This window comes from Dendrobates tinctorius, unplaced genomic scaffold, assembly GCF_039654945.1.
Source record: "Dendrobates tinctorius isolate UK_male_01 unplaced genomic scaffold, ASM3965494v1 ptg000063l, whole genome shotgun sequence".
Lineage (NCBI taxonomy): Eukaryota > Metazoa > Chordata > Amphibia > Anura > Dendrobatidae > Dendrobates > Dendrobates tinctorius.
In genome coordinates this window covers 31,828,404-31,844,699 of record NW_027361731.1, presented here as the reverse complement: position 1 = coordinate 31,844,699, position 16,296 = coordinate 31,828,404, and the positions used below count along the sequence as shown (strand labels likewise).

The 16,296-nt window shown below is 48.7% G+C and overlaps 1 protein-coding gene across 1 annotated transcript; it reads right to left on the bottom strand.

Moving 5' to 3' along the window:
• Positions 1-1,682: 1,682 nt before the first annotated feature.
• On the bottom strand, positions 1,683-8,291 carry TOB1 (transducer of ERBB2, 1). The gene is made up of 2 exons (XM_073579823.1): positions 8,157-8,291; positions 1,683-3,644 (listed from the first exon to the last, which is right to left on the bottom strand). The coding sequence occupies exon 2, from the start codon at positions 3,565-3,567 to the stop codon at positions 2,617-2,619; it is 951 nt and encodes a 316-aa protein (XP_073435924.1). The 5' UTR covers positions 3,568-3,644; positions 8,157-8,291; the 3' UTR covers positions 1,683-2,616.
• Between the last annotated feature and the right edge of the window lie 8,005 nt (positions 8,292-16,296).

Genomic DNA, 16,296 nt, shown 5'->3' with positions numbered 1-16,296 from the left:
CAGCTGAAAAACGTATCCTCAAAAAACACAGGAAAAATGCTGTGTGTGAATGTAGCCTTAGATCAGGAATATAACAGCCATTTATAGGACATTTCATAACTTTCCCAAACTCCTATGAAAAAATATTCAGCACATCCTGCATTGAATTACTGTACCCAATTTATTATTTTTTTTAGGAGTCGGTCCATTTTATACCGACTCCAACTCAGACTCCACCAAAATGAGCACCGACTCCGACTCCACAGCCCTGTTTCCCACATGTCTACTTTACATCAGTACAATTTGGAAACAATTTTTTTTGTGTGGAAGTTATAAGGGTTAAAAGTTGACCAGCGCTCTCATTTTTAGAAAAAAAAAAAAAAATCTTTTTTTTTTTTAGGGACCACCTCACATTTGAAGTCACTTTGAGGGGTCTATATGTCAGAAAATACCCAAAAGTGACACCATTCTAAAAACTGCACCCCTCAAGCTACTCAAAACTACATTCAAGAAAATTAACCCTTCATGTGCTTCACAGTAGCTAAAACAATGTGGAAAGAAGAAAAATGGACATTTTAATTTTTCCAACAAAAATTTTCTTTTTGCATTAATTTTTTCATTTTCAGATGGGCAAGAGGAGAAAATGGACCCTAAAATTTGTTGGTCAATTTCTCCTGAGTACACCGATACCTCATATGTGGTTATAAACCACTGTCTGGGCGCACGGCAGGGCCCGGAAGGGAAGGAGCGCCATTTGACTTTGAATGGAAAATTAACTCCAATCGTTAGCAGACACCATGTCGTGTTTTGAGAGCCCCTGATGTGCCTAAACATTGCAGCTCCCTCACAAGTGACACCATTTTGGAAACTAGACCCCCCCAAGGAACTTATCTAGATGTGTGGTGAGCACTTTGAACCCCCAAGTGTTTCACAGAAGTTTATAACGCAGAGCCATGAAAATAAAAAATATTTTTTTTCCCCTCAAATGATTTTTCAGCCCGCTATTTTTTATTTCCACAAGGGTAACAGGATAAATTGGACCCCTAAAGAAGTTGTTCAGTTTGTCCTGAGTACGCTGGTACCCCATATGGGGGGGGGGGGGGGGGGACGGACCACTGTTTGGGCACACGTCAGGGCTCGGAAGGGAAGTAGTGACGTTTTGAAATACTGACTTGATGGAATGGTCTGCGGCGTCATGTTACGTTTGCAGAGCCTCTGATGAACCTAAACAGTGAAACCCCCCACAAGTGACCCCATTTTGGAAACTAGACCACCCAAGGAACTTATCTAGATGTGTGGTGAGCACTTTGAGCCCCCAAGTGCTTCACAGAAGTTTTTAACGCAGACCTGTGAAAACTGTTCATCAGTGGTGGGGTTATACAGTGCTCATGAATATGGCTGCTCTCACATTAGGTGTAAGATATTGGTAAATATTGTAGACTTTTCTGATATGTTGAATATTCTGCACAACCCCTGTAATCCTAAAATAAACCTTCATTTTAGAAGTGTAATCAGCAGTTTTATTGAGTGCACCATTAATCCTGTATAGAGGCAGCAAGAGAGAAGAGTGCTGACCCACCGGTCTGTAAAAATGAATGGATGCAAAAATCCACCCAGAGCCCTTTCTTTGTGTTCCTACCCTCCCTGCACAAACCGCACGAGAGAGGGGGGAAAGCACGATAAAATAAGTGACGCAGATGCGGTTCAGTACCAAAATGAAGATTACTTTAATTTAAAATAATTTTAATACAAACTAAATATAAACTATTTCAGCTCTTAACATGTAAGACACTGACTTCATATACTTTAACATTTCTTTTTTTTTTATCAAGTATTGCACAATTTAGATACAAAAATTACAATTACATCTCTTCCATCTTATATAGCAAAAATCTGAATTTTGTAACAGAAAATACAACTCTGAAATTACAGGTATCCCTCTATATTATAAGGTACGGCGAGGAATAAATATTTTTGCTTTCGAACTGGTGTCGAAGACTTTCACAATATTTCAGAAATTAAAAAAAAAAAATCTACATAAAGCTGCTGAAGGAATCACAGATCCGTAGAAATCTTGAAATGTGTCATGTAAATATATTTAGATATAAAACACAAACAGCTGGAAAAAAAAAAAAAAACTCGTTTCCCCTTTATACATTTAGAATATGAATATATATATATATATATATATATATATATATATTTTTATTTATTTTTAACACCGCACCGCTTCCACCTTTCAGGCAGGTGGATGAGCGGGGATTTATTCCGAGCTGCGTATGCATAAGTTATACATACCCATATTATCATTTAAAAAAAAAAAAAGAAAGTAATTTTAACGCCTAAGAAAAAATAATTAGCTTCTAAATACTGTAAGAGGCAATATTCCTTAAAATAAAAAAATAAAAAAAAAAAAACAAAAAAAAAAAAAAAACCATGTAGTGAACATAAAGTTAAAGTTTACTTAGAAAAAAGTGTAATAAAAAAAAAGTAATTATGTGCTTCTGCAACCAGCCTTGAAGGTACAAGGGTTACAAGCTGAAGAAAAAAAAACAAAAACAAAAAAACAAAAACTCACATTGGGTTCATGCAGCTTGTACAATACTTTGGATATAGAAGCAGTCCTCCCGGCCCTGGTTAGATAGCCATAACCGGCTGGAATTGCTGGTTAGTATACTGCACGCTACTCAGGCTGAAACTCAATCCCTCCACCAGCGATTTGTCATGGAGACCACCATACGCGGCAAACATGTCAAGCGTGCTGCTGTACGGCAGTGCGCCGAGGCTCAGGCCGCTGTCGCAGTTTATGCTGGACCGTCCTTGGTCACTGGGGAAGATAAATTCCTTTGCATTGGGGGAGAGGGCAGAGGTTTTCTGCGGGAGGTTGGTAAGGCCAAGGCTGTACACAGAATGCATGGACGAGGACATGGCGCTCTGCTTTATCAAGTTATTAACGCCAAGTCCGAACTGTGTCGGGGAGGAGCGTGCCAGGTTGTTACGGGCATTGGTCTTCATTTTAGTTGATCCGAACTTGGTGGCAGCAAAAGTGGCAGTTGTGAAGGTTAAAGGCTGAGTTGCCCTGGGCACAAAGGTTGGGCTTACAGCAGCAGAGTCACCAAAAGGGGGCGACGGCGAGCTGGAGACGGGCGACGCTTGGTCAGTGATGGGCATAAATGCCTGGGCCTCAGGATTAAAACTGTTCTTAATTTCCTTATCAAGCTCTGCTCCGTTCTCATTGTTGTCGTCAACGTAGAGAACTTTGACTTGTCCCTTCTCCCCGATCTGGTAGGACACCTCCGAGGGATCGATCCACACATTTAAGTCTTGGGGAAGGTTCCTGCGGATGTCTTCGATGTCCAGCCCGCTTTCGTTGGCCGCTTGCTCTATGACCGGCTCCACCTTTTCTCCGACGTGTATGCACCTGTACCCCGATCCCTTGTACGGTTTGTCCGGATACCAATGACCTTCATATTTCTTCTTCAGGAGTCTTTCAAGTTCTTCACCGAAGATGTTGACTCGTCGCCGGGGCAGCTTGTTATACAAATAAGAAATGATAAAATTCAGGGCTACCTGGATTTCAAGCTGCATATCTGTCGTGCGCTTCGAGATCAGCAAAGATGGTGTCAAAATGGCAGAGGGAGAAACACTGAAGATTTTGGTTACACCTAAAATGGAAAGAAATAACAGATTAGTTTTCCCCCCTCACTCCTTTAGAAGTCGCACCTGTACAGTCCCACGTGGTAGCAGTCACAAGACTAGTAACGAAAACCCAAGCGGGATTTGATTTCTCACAAGTACAGTGGTCAGAGTTCCACTTAGGGCAGTTTCACACGTCAGCGTCTCCGGTACGTGTAGTGACAGTTTTCTCACATACCGGACACTTGACACACGTAGACAAATTCTAATGAATGTGTATGCAGATGTCAGCATGTTTTTACCGACCGTGTGTCCGTGTGCAAAACACGCTGACATGTCAGTTTTTGTGCAACAGCACAGATCACACGGACCCATACAAGTCAATGGGTCCGTGTAAACACGTACCGCACACGGATGCTGTCCGTGTGCGTTTAAAAGTCAAAGGGTTAACACTGAAACAAATTTTTCCAATACATGGACACGGACACACGGATAGCCTACGTATCCACACGGACAGCTCCGGTACCGGAATTATCTGGACGTGTGAAACTGCCCTTAAACGGAATCTGTCACCCCTTTTTTGAGATATCATATAATGATATCATTCAATTGTGTGTCACATAAGGATTCTCTTAGTACTTTTGCTTCCCCCTGACCCTGCACCTTTCATGCATAAATACATCTGAACCGATATGTAAAAGGTATGTAAACTGTCACGGTCTGGTGGGCGGGCTTATTCAAATGCTTTCCCCCCCCCCCCCCCCCGTCTTGCTCTACACAAGAAATGCATAGAGCAAGACAGTGAGGAGGGGGGGGGGGGGGGGGGGGAGAGCAGGTGAATAAGCCCCGCCCAGCGGACCGCAGCAGTTTACCTACATCTGAACTGATATAAACAAGGTATTTATGCATGAAAGGTGCATTTTCAGGGGGAAGCAAAAGTACTAAGAGAATCCTTATGTGACACACAATTGAATGATATTATATGATCTCAAAAAAGGGGTGACGGACTCCCTTTAATGAGAGGGAGGATCAGTCTGGTGAGAAACCAGTGACCACTAACTCACACGGTGCAGAGTTTTACAACTAGCTGAAGAGCCCGGCGCTGCCCGGGCATAGTAACTAACTGTGGTTAGTTATAGAAAATTATAATTATCCTCCATCCCATAGTCCCGTGCCCATATATCCATCATACATATCCTCCATCCCATAGTCGAGTGCCCATATACCCATCACACATCCTCCATACCATAGTCCCATGCCCATATACCCATCATACATATTCGACATCCCATAGTCGAGTGCCCATATACCCATCACACATCCTTCATCTCATAGTCCCGTGCCCATATGCCCATCATACATATCCTCCATCCCATAGTCCCGTGCCCATATACATATCCGCCATCTCATATTCCCGTGCCCATATACCCATCACACATCCTCCAATCCATAGTCAACCATTATGACATCATAATGAGCGTCGGCAGGGCTTGCAACCTTTGATGACATCAGTGTCGCCATGGCAACCATTGTGACATCATAATGAGGGGCGGGGCTTGACACGCACACACTGCTTCCCCAGTATGCAAATAGGGGCATTGTGACATCATAATGAGGGGCGGGGCTTGACGCGCACACACTTTTCCCCCCAGTATGTAGATAGGGGCAAAATTGTTTGGTGAATTGGACCGCACGGGGTTAAAATTTCGCCTCACAGCATAGCTTAGGACGCTCTCGGGGTCCAGACGTGCGACTGTGCCAAATTTTGTGGCTGTAGCTGCGACGGTGCGGATGCCTATCTCGGACATACACACACACTTTGAGCTTTATATATTAGATTACCAAGCAGCAAAGATGGGGCTTGCTATAATGTAGGACTGGGGTGCTGTACCATCACGGTGGCAATTTAGGGCAGCCGTCCAGTTCCCCCTAACTTGGCTCTCTACACCCTATTGAGGCTCACACCAGATTTCATTTCTCAGCTCCCAGAATCAATATTTACTCAGGTCTCAGAGAGCGGGGCTGCGTCCTTCTAGGTGTTTACAGGTTGAATTAGGAGATGCAGGATTTGACCGAGCAGCAGGACATGACCTATGGCCATCACCGGGATTTTCCTCCCCGACCTCCTCTGCAGATAAGGTACAGTGTAGAGTCGGGCCTAGTGGTGAGAAGTCTGAACACTCCCGACTCTGCTAGATCCTGTTTGATAACAGTACAGCCCCATGGCTCCAGGTCTCCTCTCCCTCCCCTTGTACAGCCCCAAGGTCTCCTCTCCCTCCGCCTCATAAAGCCCCTGGGCTCCAGGTCTTCTTTCCCTCCGCCATATCACAATCTAGGAGACGTTATAAGGCGACCTTTAAACATTTGCTTGGATCAGCAGGGTGGGGTGGAGAATAAAGAGCACGAGAGGTATTTAAAAAAAAAAAAAAAAAAAAAAACACGTCAAATTATACAGAGCCAACTGGAATACGCCCAAAGCAGACTCCAAAACACATGGGTGGGACGCTCTACACAACATGCCAGGGGCACAGAAGGATCTGGCTACAGAAAGTCAAATGCAAGCAAAACAGATACGAGACAGATCTGCCTCCTGCAGAGCAGAGCGCGTCCAGGTGCATCCTGTGCCCGCTGCCAGTCTGTAGGGTGCACCCAGTGCCAAGGTTTATAGCAAGTTCCCACTGCCAGACTGTAGAGCGCACCTAGTACCAGAGTATAGAGCAAGTACTCACTGCCAAGCTATAGGGTGTACCCAGTGCCAGGGTATATAGCAAGTGCCCACTGCCAGGCTGTAGAGTGCACCCAGTGCCAGGGTATATAGCAAGTTCCCACTGCCAGACTGTAGGGTGCACCCAGAGCCAGGGTATATAGTAAGTGCCCACTGCACCCAGAGTATATAGCGAGTGCCCTCTGCCCCCCCCCCCCGTCAGTGACACTGGGCCCCCGCCCCCCCCCCCCCCCCCGTCAGTGACACTGGGCCCCCGCCCCCCCCCCCGTCAGTGACACTGGGCCCCCGCCCCCCCCCCCCCCCCGTCAGTGACACTGGGCCCCCGTCAGTGACACTGGGCCCCCGCCCCCCCCCCCGTCAGTGACACTGGGCCCCCGTGCCGCCCCTCAGGACCCCCCCCCCCCCGTCAGTGACACTGGGCCCCCGTGCCGCCCCTCAGGACCCCCCCCCCCGTCAGTGACACTGGGCCCCCGTGCCGCCCCTCAGGACCCCCCCCCCCCCCCGTCAGTGACACTGGGCCCCCGTGCCGGCCCTCAGGACCCCCCCCCCCCCCGTCAGTGACACTGGGCCCCCGTGCCGCCCCTCAGGACCCCCCCCCCCCCCGTCAGTGACACTGGGCCCCCGTGCTGGCCCTCAGGACCCCCCCCCCCCCCCGGTCAGTGACACTGGGCCCCCGCGCCGCCCCTCAGGCCCGCCCCTCAGTGACACTGGGCCCCCCCGTCAGTGACACTGGGCCCCCGCCCCCCCCCCCCCCCCCGTCAGTGACACTGGGCCCCCGCCCCCCCCCCCCCCGTCAGTGACACTGGGCCCCCGTGCCGCCCCTCAGGACCCCCCCCCCCCCCCCGTCAGTGACACTGGGCCCCCGTGCCGCCCCTCAGGACCCCCACCCCCCCCCCGTCAGTGACACTGGGCCCCCGCGCCGCCCCTCAGTGACACTGGGCCCCCCCGTCAGTGACACTGGGCCCCCGCGCCGCCCCTCAGGCCCCCCCCCGTCAGTGACACTGGGCCCCCGCGCCGCCCCTCAGGCCCCTGGGCCCCCGCGCCGCCCCTCAGGCCCCCCCCCCCCCCCCCGTCAGTGACACTGGGCCCCCGCGCCGCCCCTCAGGCCCCCCCGTCAGTGACACTGGGCCCCCGTGCCGGCCCTCAGGACCCCCCCCCCCCCCGTCAGTGACACTGGGCCCCCGTGCCGCCCCTCAGGACCCCCACCCCCCCCCCGTCAGTGACACTGGGCCCCCGCGCCGCCCCTCAGTGACACTGGGCCCCCCCGTCAGTGACACTGGGCCCCCGCGCCGCCCCTCAGGCCCCCCCCCGTCAGTGACACTGGGCCCCCGCGCCGCCCCTCAGGCCCCCCCCCCCGCCCCTCAGGCCCCTGGGCCCCCGCGCCGCCCCTCAGGCACCCCCCCCCCGTCAGTGACACTGGGCCCCCGCGCCGCCCCTCAGGCCCCCCCGTCAGTGACACTGGGCCCCCGCGCCGCCCCTCAGGCCCCCCCGTCAGTGACACTGGGCCCCCGCGCCGCCCCTCAGGCCCCCCGTCAGTGACACTGGGCCCCGCGCCGCCCCTCAGGCCCCCGTCAGTGAAACGCACACCCGGCAGGTGTCGGGCCGCCGTCAGTCAGACGGTGCGGCTAGTAACGTCGGTCTCGGATCCTCCTCCCCGGGCCCAGAGATACAGGCCGGGCCACGTACCGCGTACTACGCGGTCACACAGGTCAGTCACAGGCCCCGCCACTGTTACACGTCACACGGGGCCCCGCCAGCAGCGGCGCTGACACACACCGTCTCCCGCACACTGTGCGGCCAGCGGAGCACGCCTTACCGAGGTAACACCGACACAAAGGGGCTCCGCTGCCGCTGTCCAGCGACGTACCTCACTTCAGCCGTCTCCTGTCAGGTAGATTATTTATATGGAGTCTCCGCCATCTAAGAGCAAGAGGCGGGGACTATGAAACATGTCAGCCAATAGTGACTAGAGGATATAGCAGCTCTGCCCATCCATTGGACTAAAGAGCTGTCAGTCATGAAGGCGGATCAGGCACGTCGAAAAGCTCTGCGATTCGTGCACACTGATTGGTCAGAAAAGAGCCAATAGCTCAACGTGTTCTTAAATGTGGGTCAGGAGGTGGCACATGATTGGATGATAAACTGTCAATCATCAAAGACATGAAGGCTCTATTTATAGGAGTGCTGCCAACTGCAATGGGCGGACCTGTGACGTCAGTAGTGGTCATGTGACCTACAGCTGTCCTGTATATAACACCCTGTACAGTATAAAACACCCTGTATATACCTGTACCGTATATCACACCCCTGTATATACCTGTACCGTATATCACACCCCTGTATATACCTGTACCGTATATCACACCCCTGTATATACCTGTACCGTATATCACACCCCTTATATACCTGTACCGCATATCACACTCCTGTATATACCTGTACCGCATATCACACTCCTGTATATACCTGTACCGCATATAACATCCTGTATATACCTGTACCATATATAACACCCCTGTATATACCTGTACCGTATATAACACCCCTGTATATACCTGTACCGTATATCACACCCCTGTATATACCTGTACCGTATATCACACCCCTGTATATACCTGTACCGTATATCACACCCCTGTATATACCTGTACCGTATATCACACCCCTGTATATACCTGTACCGTATATCACACCCCTGTATATACCTGTACCGTATATCACACCCCTGTATATACCTGTACCGTATATCACACTCCTGTATATACCTGTACCGCATATCACACTCCTGTATATACCTGTACCGCATATAACATCCTGTATATACCTGTACCGTATATAACACCCCTGTATATACCTGTACCGTATATCACACCCCTGTATATACCTGTACCGTATATCACACCCCTGTATATACCTGTACCGTATATCACACCCCTGCATATACCTGTACCGTATATCACACCCCTGCATATACCTGTACCGTATATCACACCCCTGCATATACCTGTACCGTATATCACACTCCTGCATATACCTGTACCGTATATCACACTCCTGTATATACCTGTACCGCATATAACATCCTGTATATACCTGTACCGTATATAACACCCCTGTATATACCTGTACCGTATATAACACCCCTGTATATACCTGTACCGTATATCACACCCCTGTATATACCTGTACCGTATATCACACCCCTGTATATACCTGTACCGTATATCACACCCATGTATATACCTGTACCGTATATCACACTCCTGTATATACCTGTACCGCATATCACACTCCTGTATATACCTGTACCGCATATAACATCCTGTATATACCTGTACCGTATATCACACCCCCGTATATACCTGTACCGTATATCACACCCCCGTATATACATGTACCGTATATCACACCCCTGTATATACCTGTACCGTATATCACACCCCTGTATATACCTGTACCGTATATCACACCCCTGTATATACCTGTACCGTATATCACACCCCTGTATATACATGTACCGTATATCACACCCCTGTATATACCTGTACCGTATATCACACCCCTGTATATACCTGTACCGTATATCACACCCCTGTATATACCTGTACCGTATATCACACCCCTGTATATACCTGTACCGTATATCACACCCCTGTATATACCTGTACCGCATATCACACCCCTGTATATACCTGTACCGCATATCACACCCCTGTATATACCTGTACCGCATATCACACCCCTGTATATACCTGTACCGCATATAACATCCTGTATATACCTGTACCGCATATAACACCCCTGTATATACCTGTACCGTATATAACACCCCTGTATATACCTGTACCGTATATCACACCCCTGTATATACCTGTACCGTATATCACACCCCTGTATATACCTGTACCGTATATCACACCCCTGTATATACCTGTACCGTATATCACACCCCTGTATATACCTGTACCGTATATCACACCCCTGTATATACCTGTACCGTATATCACACCCCTGTATATACCTGTACCGCATATCACACTCCTGTATATACCTGTACCGCATATCACACTCCTGTATATACCTGTACCGCATATAACACCCCTGTATATACCTGTACCGTATATCACACTCCTGTATATAGCCGTACCGTATATCACACCCCTGTATATACCCGTACCGTATATCACACCCCTGTATATACCCGTACCGTATATCACACTCCTGTATATACCCGTACCGCATATCACACTCCTGTATATACCCGTACCGCATATAACATCCTGTATATACCCGTACCGTATATCACACCCCTGTATATACCCGTACCGTATATCACACCCCTGTATATACCCGTACCGTATATCACACTCCTGTATATACCCGTACCGCATATAACACCCCTGTATATACCTGTACCGTATATAACACCCCTGTATATACCTGTACCGTATATAACACCCCTGTATATACCTGTACCGTATATAACACCCCTGTATATACCTGTACCGTATATCACACCCCTGTATATACCTGTACCGTATATCACACCCCTGTATATACCTGTACCGCATATCACACTCCTGTATATACCTGTACCGCATATAACATCCTGTATATACCTGTACCGTATATAACACCCCTGTATATACCTGTACCGCATATAACACCCCTGTATATACCTGTACCGCATATAACATCCTGTATATACCTGTACCGTATATAACACCCCTGTATATACCTGTACCGTATATCACACCCCTGTATATACCTGTACCGTATATCACACCCCTGTATATACCTGTACCGTATATCACACCCCTGTATATACCTGTACCGTATATCACACCCCTGTATATACCTGTACCGTATATCACACCCCTGTATATACCTGTACCGTATATCACACTCCTGTATATACCTGTACCGTATATCACACTCCTGTATATACCTGTACCGCATATAACACCCCTGTATATACCTGTACCGTATATAACACCCCTGTATATACCTGTACTGTATATAACACCCCTGTATATACCTGTACTGCATATCACACTCCTGTATATACCTGTACCGCATATAACACCCCTGTATATACCTGTACCGTATATCACACCCCTGTATATACCTGTACCGTATATAACACTCCTGTATATACCTGTACCGTATATAACACCCCTGTATATACCTGTACCGTATATAACACCCCTGTATATACCTGTACCGTATATCACACCCCTGTATATACCTGTACCGTATATAACACCCCTGTATATACCTGTACCGTATATCACACCCCTGTATATACCTGTACCGCGTATAACACCGCTGTATATACCTGTACTGTATATCACACCCCTGTATATACCTGTACCGCGTATAACACCCCTGTATATACCTGTACTGTATATCACACCCCTGTATATACCTGTACCGCGTATAACACCCCTGTATATACCTGTACTGTATATCATACCCCTGTATATTCCTGTACTGCATATAACACCCCTGTATATACCTGTACCGTATATAACACCCTATATACCCGTACTGTATATAACACCCCTGTATATACCTGTACTGTATATCACACTCCTGTATATACCTGTACTGCATATAACATCCCTGTATATACCTGTACCGTATATAACACCCTGTATATACCTGTACCGTGTATAACACCCCTGTATATACCTGTACCGTATATCACACTCCTGTATATACCTGTACTGCATATAACACCCCTGTATATACCTGTAGAGTATATAACACCCCTGTATATACCTGTACTGCATATAACACCCCTGTATATACCTGTACCATATATAACACCCCTGTATATACCTGTACTGTATATAACACCCTGTATATACCTGTACCGTGTATAACACCCCTGTATATGCCTGTACCATATATAACACCCCTGTATATACCTGTACCATATATAACACCCCTGTATATACCTGTACTGTATATAACACCCCTGTATATACCTGTATTCTATATCACACTCCTGTATATACCTGTATTCTATATCACACTCCTGTATATACCTGTAGTGTATATAACACCCTGTATATAACTGTACTGTATATAACACCCCTGTATATACCTGTACTGTATATAACACCCCTGTATATACCTGTACTGTATATAACACTCTGTATATAACTTTAGAGTATATAACACCCCTGTATATACCTGTACTGTATATTACACCCCTGTATATACCTGTACTGTATATAACACCCCTGTATATACCTGTACCGTGTATAACACCCCTGTATATACCTGCACTGTATATTACACCCCTGTATATACCTGTACTGCATATAACACCCCTGTATATACCTGCACTGCATATAACACCCCTGTATATACCTGTACTGTATATAACACCCTGTATATAACTGTAGAGTATATAACACCCCTGTATATACCTGTACTGTATATAACACCCCTGTATATACCTGTAGAGTATATAACACCCCTGTATATACCTGTACCGTATATAAGACCCCTGTCTATACCTGTACCGTATATAACACCCCTGTATATACCTGTACCGTATATAACACTCCTGTATATACCTCTACTGTGTATAACACCCCTGTATATACCTGTACTGTATATTACACCCCTGTATATACCTGTACTGTATATAACACCCTGTATATACCTGTACCGTGTATAACACCCCTGTATATACCTGTACTGTATATAACACCCTGTATATACCTGCACCGCGTACAACGCCCCTGTATATACCTGTACTGTATATAACACCCTGTGTATACCTGTACCGTGTATAACACCCCTGTATGTACCTGTACTGTGTATAACACCCTGTATATACCTGTAGTGTATATAACACCCCTTTATATACCTGTAGTGTATATAACACCCTGTATATACCTGTACCGTATATAACACCCCTGTATATACCTGTACCGTATATAACACCCTATATATACCCGTACTGTATATAACACCCCTGTATATACCTGTACTGTATATAACACCCCTGTATATGCCTGTACTGTATATAACACCCCTGTATATACCTGTACTGTGTATAACACCCCTGTATATGCCTGTACTGTATATAACACCCCTGTATATACCTGTACTGTGTATAACACCCCTGTATGTACCTGTACTGTGTATAACACCCTGTATATACCTGTAGTGTATATAACACCCCTTTATATACCTGTAGTGTATATAACACCCTGTATATACCTGTACCGTATATAACACCCCTGTATATACCTGTACCGTATATAACACCCTATATATACCCGTACTGTATATAACACCCCTGTATATACCTGTACTGTATATAACACCCCTGTATATGCCTGTACTGTATATAACACCCCTGTATATACCTGTACTGTGTATAACACCCCTGTATATGCCTGTACTGTATATAACACCCCTGTATATAGCCAGACCCTCACTGACAGCCTCAGATGGTAGTTTCCTTTGGATGGCATAGAAGGTTTTGCAGGCCTTGAGCTTCAGGGTCTCTCTGGCTTGTTTGAAGCTCCCTGACTGGTGAATTTCCAGGTAGGAGTATTTGTCTTTTTCTGTAAGGACGCAGTTGTCTGGCACAAGTGGAAGGTGCTGGTTCGATTTTGGCTTTCTCCTCTGGAACACCATGATGTTGGTTTTCTTTGCGTTGATGGGTAGTGCCCATGTGGAGCTGAATTTCTCCAATATTTTCAGGGTTTCTTGGTGACCTTTCTCAGTTGGTGACAGAAGCAGCAGGTCATCTGCATACAGCAAAAATTTCACCTGGGCGTCATGGAGTGTGAGACCTGGTGCTGTGGAGGACTCCAGAGCGGTGGCCACTTGTTATTGTTATGGAGTGTGAGACCTGGTTTTGTGGAGGACTTCACAGCGGTAGCCACTTGGTAGCATCATGGAGTGTGAGACCTGGTGCTGCGGAGAACTCCAGAGCGGTGGCCTCTTGTTAGCATCATGGAGTGTGAGACCAGGTGCTGTGGAGGACTCCAGAGCGGTGGCATCTTATTAGCATCATGGAGTGTGAGACCTGGTGCTGCGGAGGACTCCAGAACGGTGGCCTCTTATTAGCGTAATGGAGTGTGAGACCTGGTGCTGTGGAGGACTCCAGAGAGGTGGCCTCTTATTAGCATCATGGAGTGTGAGACCTGGTGCTGTGGAGGACTCCAGAGAGGTGGCCTCTAATTAGCATCATGGAGTATGAGACCTGGTGCTGTGGAGGACTCCAGAGCAGTGACCTCTTATTAGCATCATGGAGTGTGAGACCTGGTGCTGTGGAGGACTCCAGAACGGTGGCCTCTTATTAGCATCATGGAGTGTGAGACCTGGTGCTGTGGAGGACTCCAGAGAGGTGGCCTCTTATTAGCGTCATGGAGTGTGAGACCTGCTGCTGTGGAGGACTCCAGAGCGGTGGCCACTTGTTATTGTTATGGAGTGTGAGATCTGGTGCTGTGGAGGACTCCAGAGCGGTGGCCTCTTATTAGCATCATGGAGTGTGAGACCTGGTGCTGTGGAGGACTCCAGAGCGGTGGCCACTTGTTAGCGTTATGGAGTGTGAGGCCTGGTGCTGTGGAGGACTCCAGAGCGGTGGCCACTTGTTAGCATCATGGAGTGTGAGACCTGGTGCTGGGGAGGACTCCAGAGCGGTGGCCAGTTGGCAGCGACATGGAGTGTGAGACCTGGTGCTGCGGAGGACTCCAGAGCGGTGGCCACTTGGTAGTGACATGGAGTGTGAGACCTGGTGCTGTGGAGGATTCCAGAGCGGTGGCCTCTTATTAGCATCATGGAGTGTGAGACCTGGTGCTGGGGAGGACTCCAGAGCGGTGGCCACTTGGTAGTGACATGGAGTGTGAGACCTGGTGCTGCGGAGGACTCCAGAGCGGTGGCCACTTGTTAGCATCATGGAGTGTGAGACCTGGTGCTAGGGAGGACTCCAGAGCGGTGGCCAGTTGGTAGTGACATGGAGTGTGAGACCTGGTGCTGGGTAGGACTCCAGAGCGGTGGCCACTTGGTAGTGACATGGAGTGTGAGACCTGGTGCTGCGGAGGACTCCAGAGCGGTGGCCACTTGGTAGTGCCATGGAGTGTGAGACCTGGTGCTGCGGAGGACTCCAGAGCGGTGGCCACTTGTTAGCGTCATGGAGTGTGAGACCTGGTGCTGCGGAGGACTCCAGAGCGGTGGCCACTTGTTAGCATCATGGAGTGTGAGACCTGGTGCTAGGGAGGACTCCAGAGCGGTGGCCACTTGGTAGTGACATGGAGTGTGAGACCTGGTGCTGGGTAGGACTCCAGAGCGGTGGCCACTTGGTAGTGACATGGAGTGTGAGACCTGGTGCTAGGGAGGACTCCAGAGCGGTGGCCACTTGGTAGTGACATGGAGTGTGAGACCTGGTGCTAGGGAGGACTCCAGAGCGGTGGCCACTTGGTAGTGACATGGAGTGTGAGACCTGGTGCTGCGGAGGACTCCAGAGCGGTGGCCACTTGTTAGCGTCATGGAGTGTGAGACCTGGTGCTGCGGAGGACTCCAGAGCGGTGGTCACTTGTTAGCATCTTGGAGTGTGAGACCTGGTGCTGGGGAGGACTCCAGAGCGGTGGCCACTTGGTAGTGACATGGAGTGTGAGACCTGGTGCTGGGTAGGACTCCAGAGCAGTGGCCACTTGGTAGTGACATGGAGTGTGAGACCTGGTGCTGCGGAGGACTCCAGAGCGGTGGCCACTTGGTAGTGACATGGAGTGTGAGACCTTGTGCTGGGGCGGACTCCAGAGCGGTGGCCACTTGGTAGTGACATGGAGTGTGAGACCTGGTGCTGCGGAGGACTCCAGAGCGGTGGCCACTTGGTAGTGACATGGAGTGTGAGACCTGGTGCTGGGGAGGACTCCAGAGCGGTGGCCACTTGGTAGTGACATGGAGTGTGAGACCTGGTGCTG

Excerpts from the sequence above, each read along its gene's own strand:
- TOB1 (XM_073579823.1), bottom strand. The coding sequence starts at position 3,567 with ATGCAGCTTGAAATCCAGGTAGCCCTGAATTTTATCATTTCTTATTTG.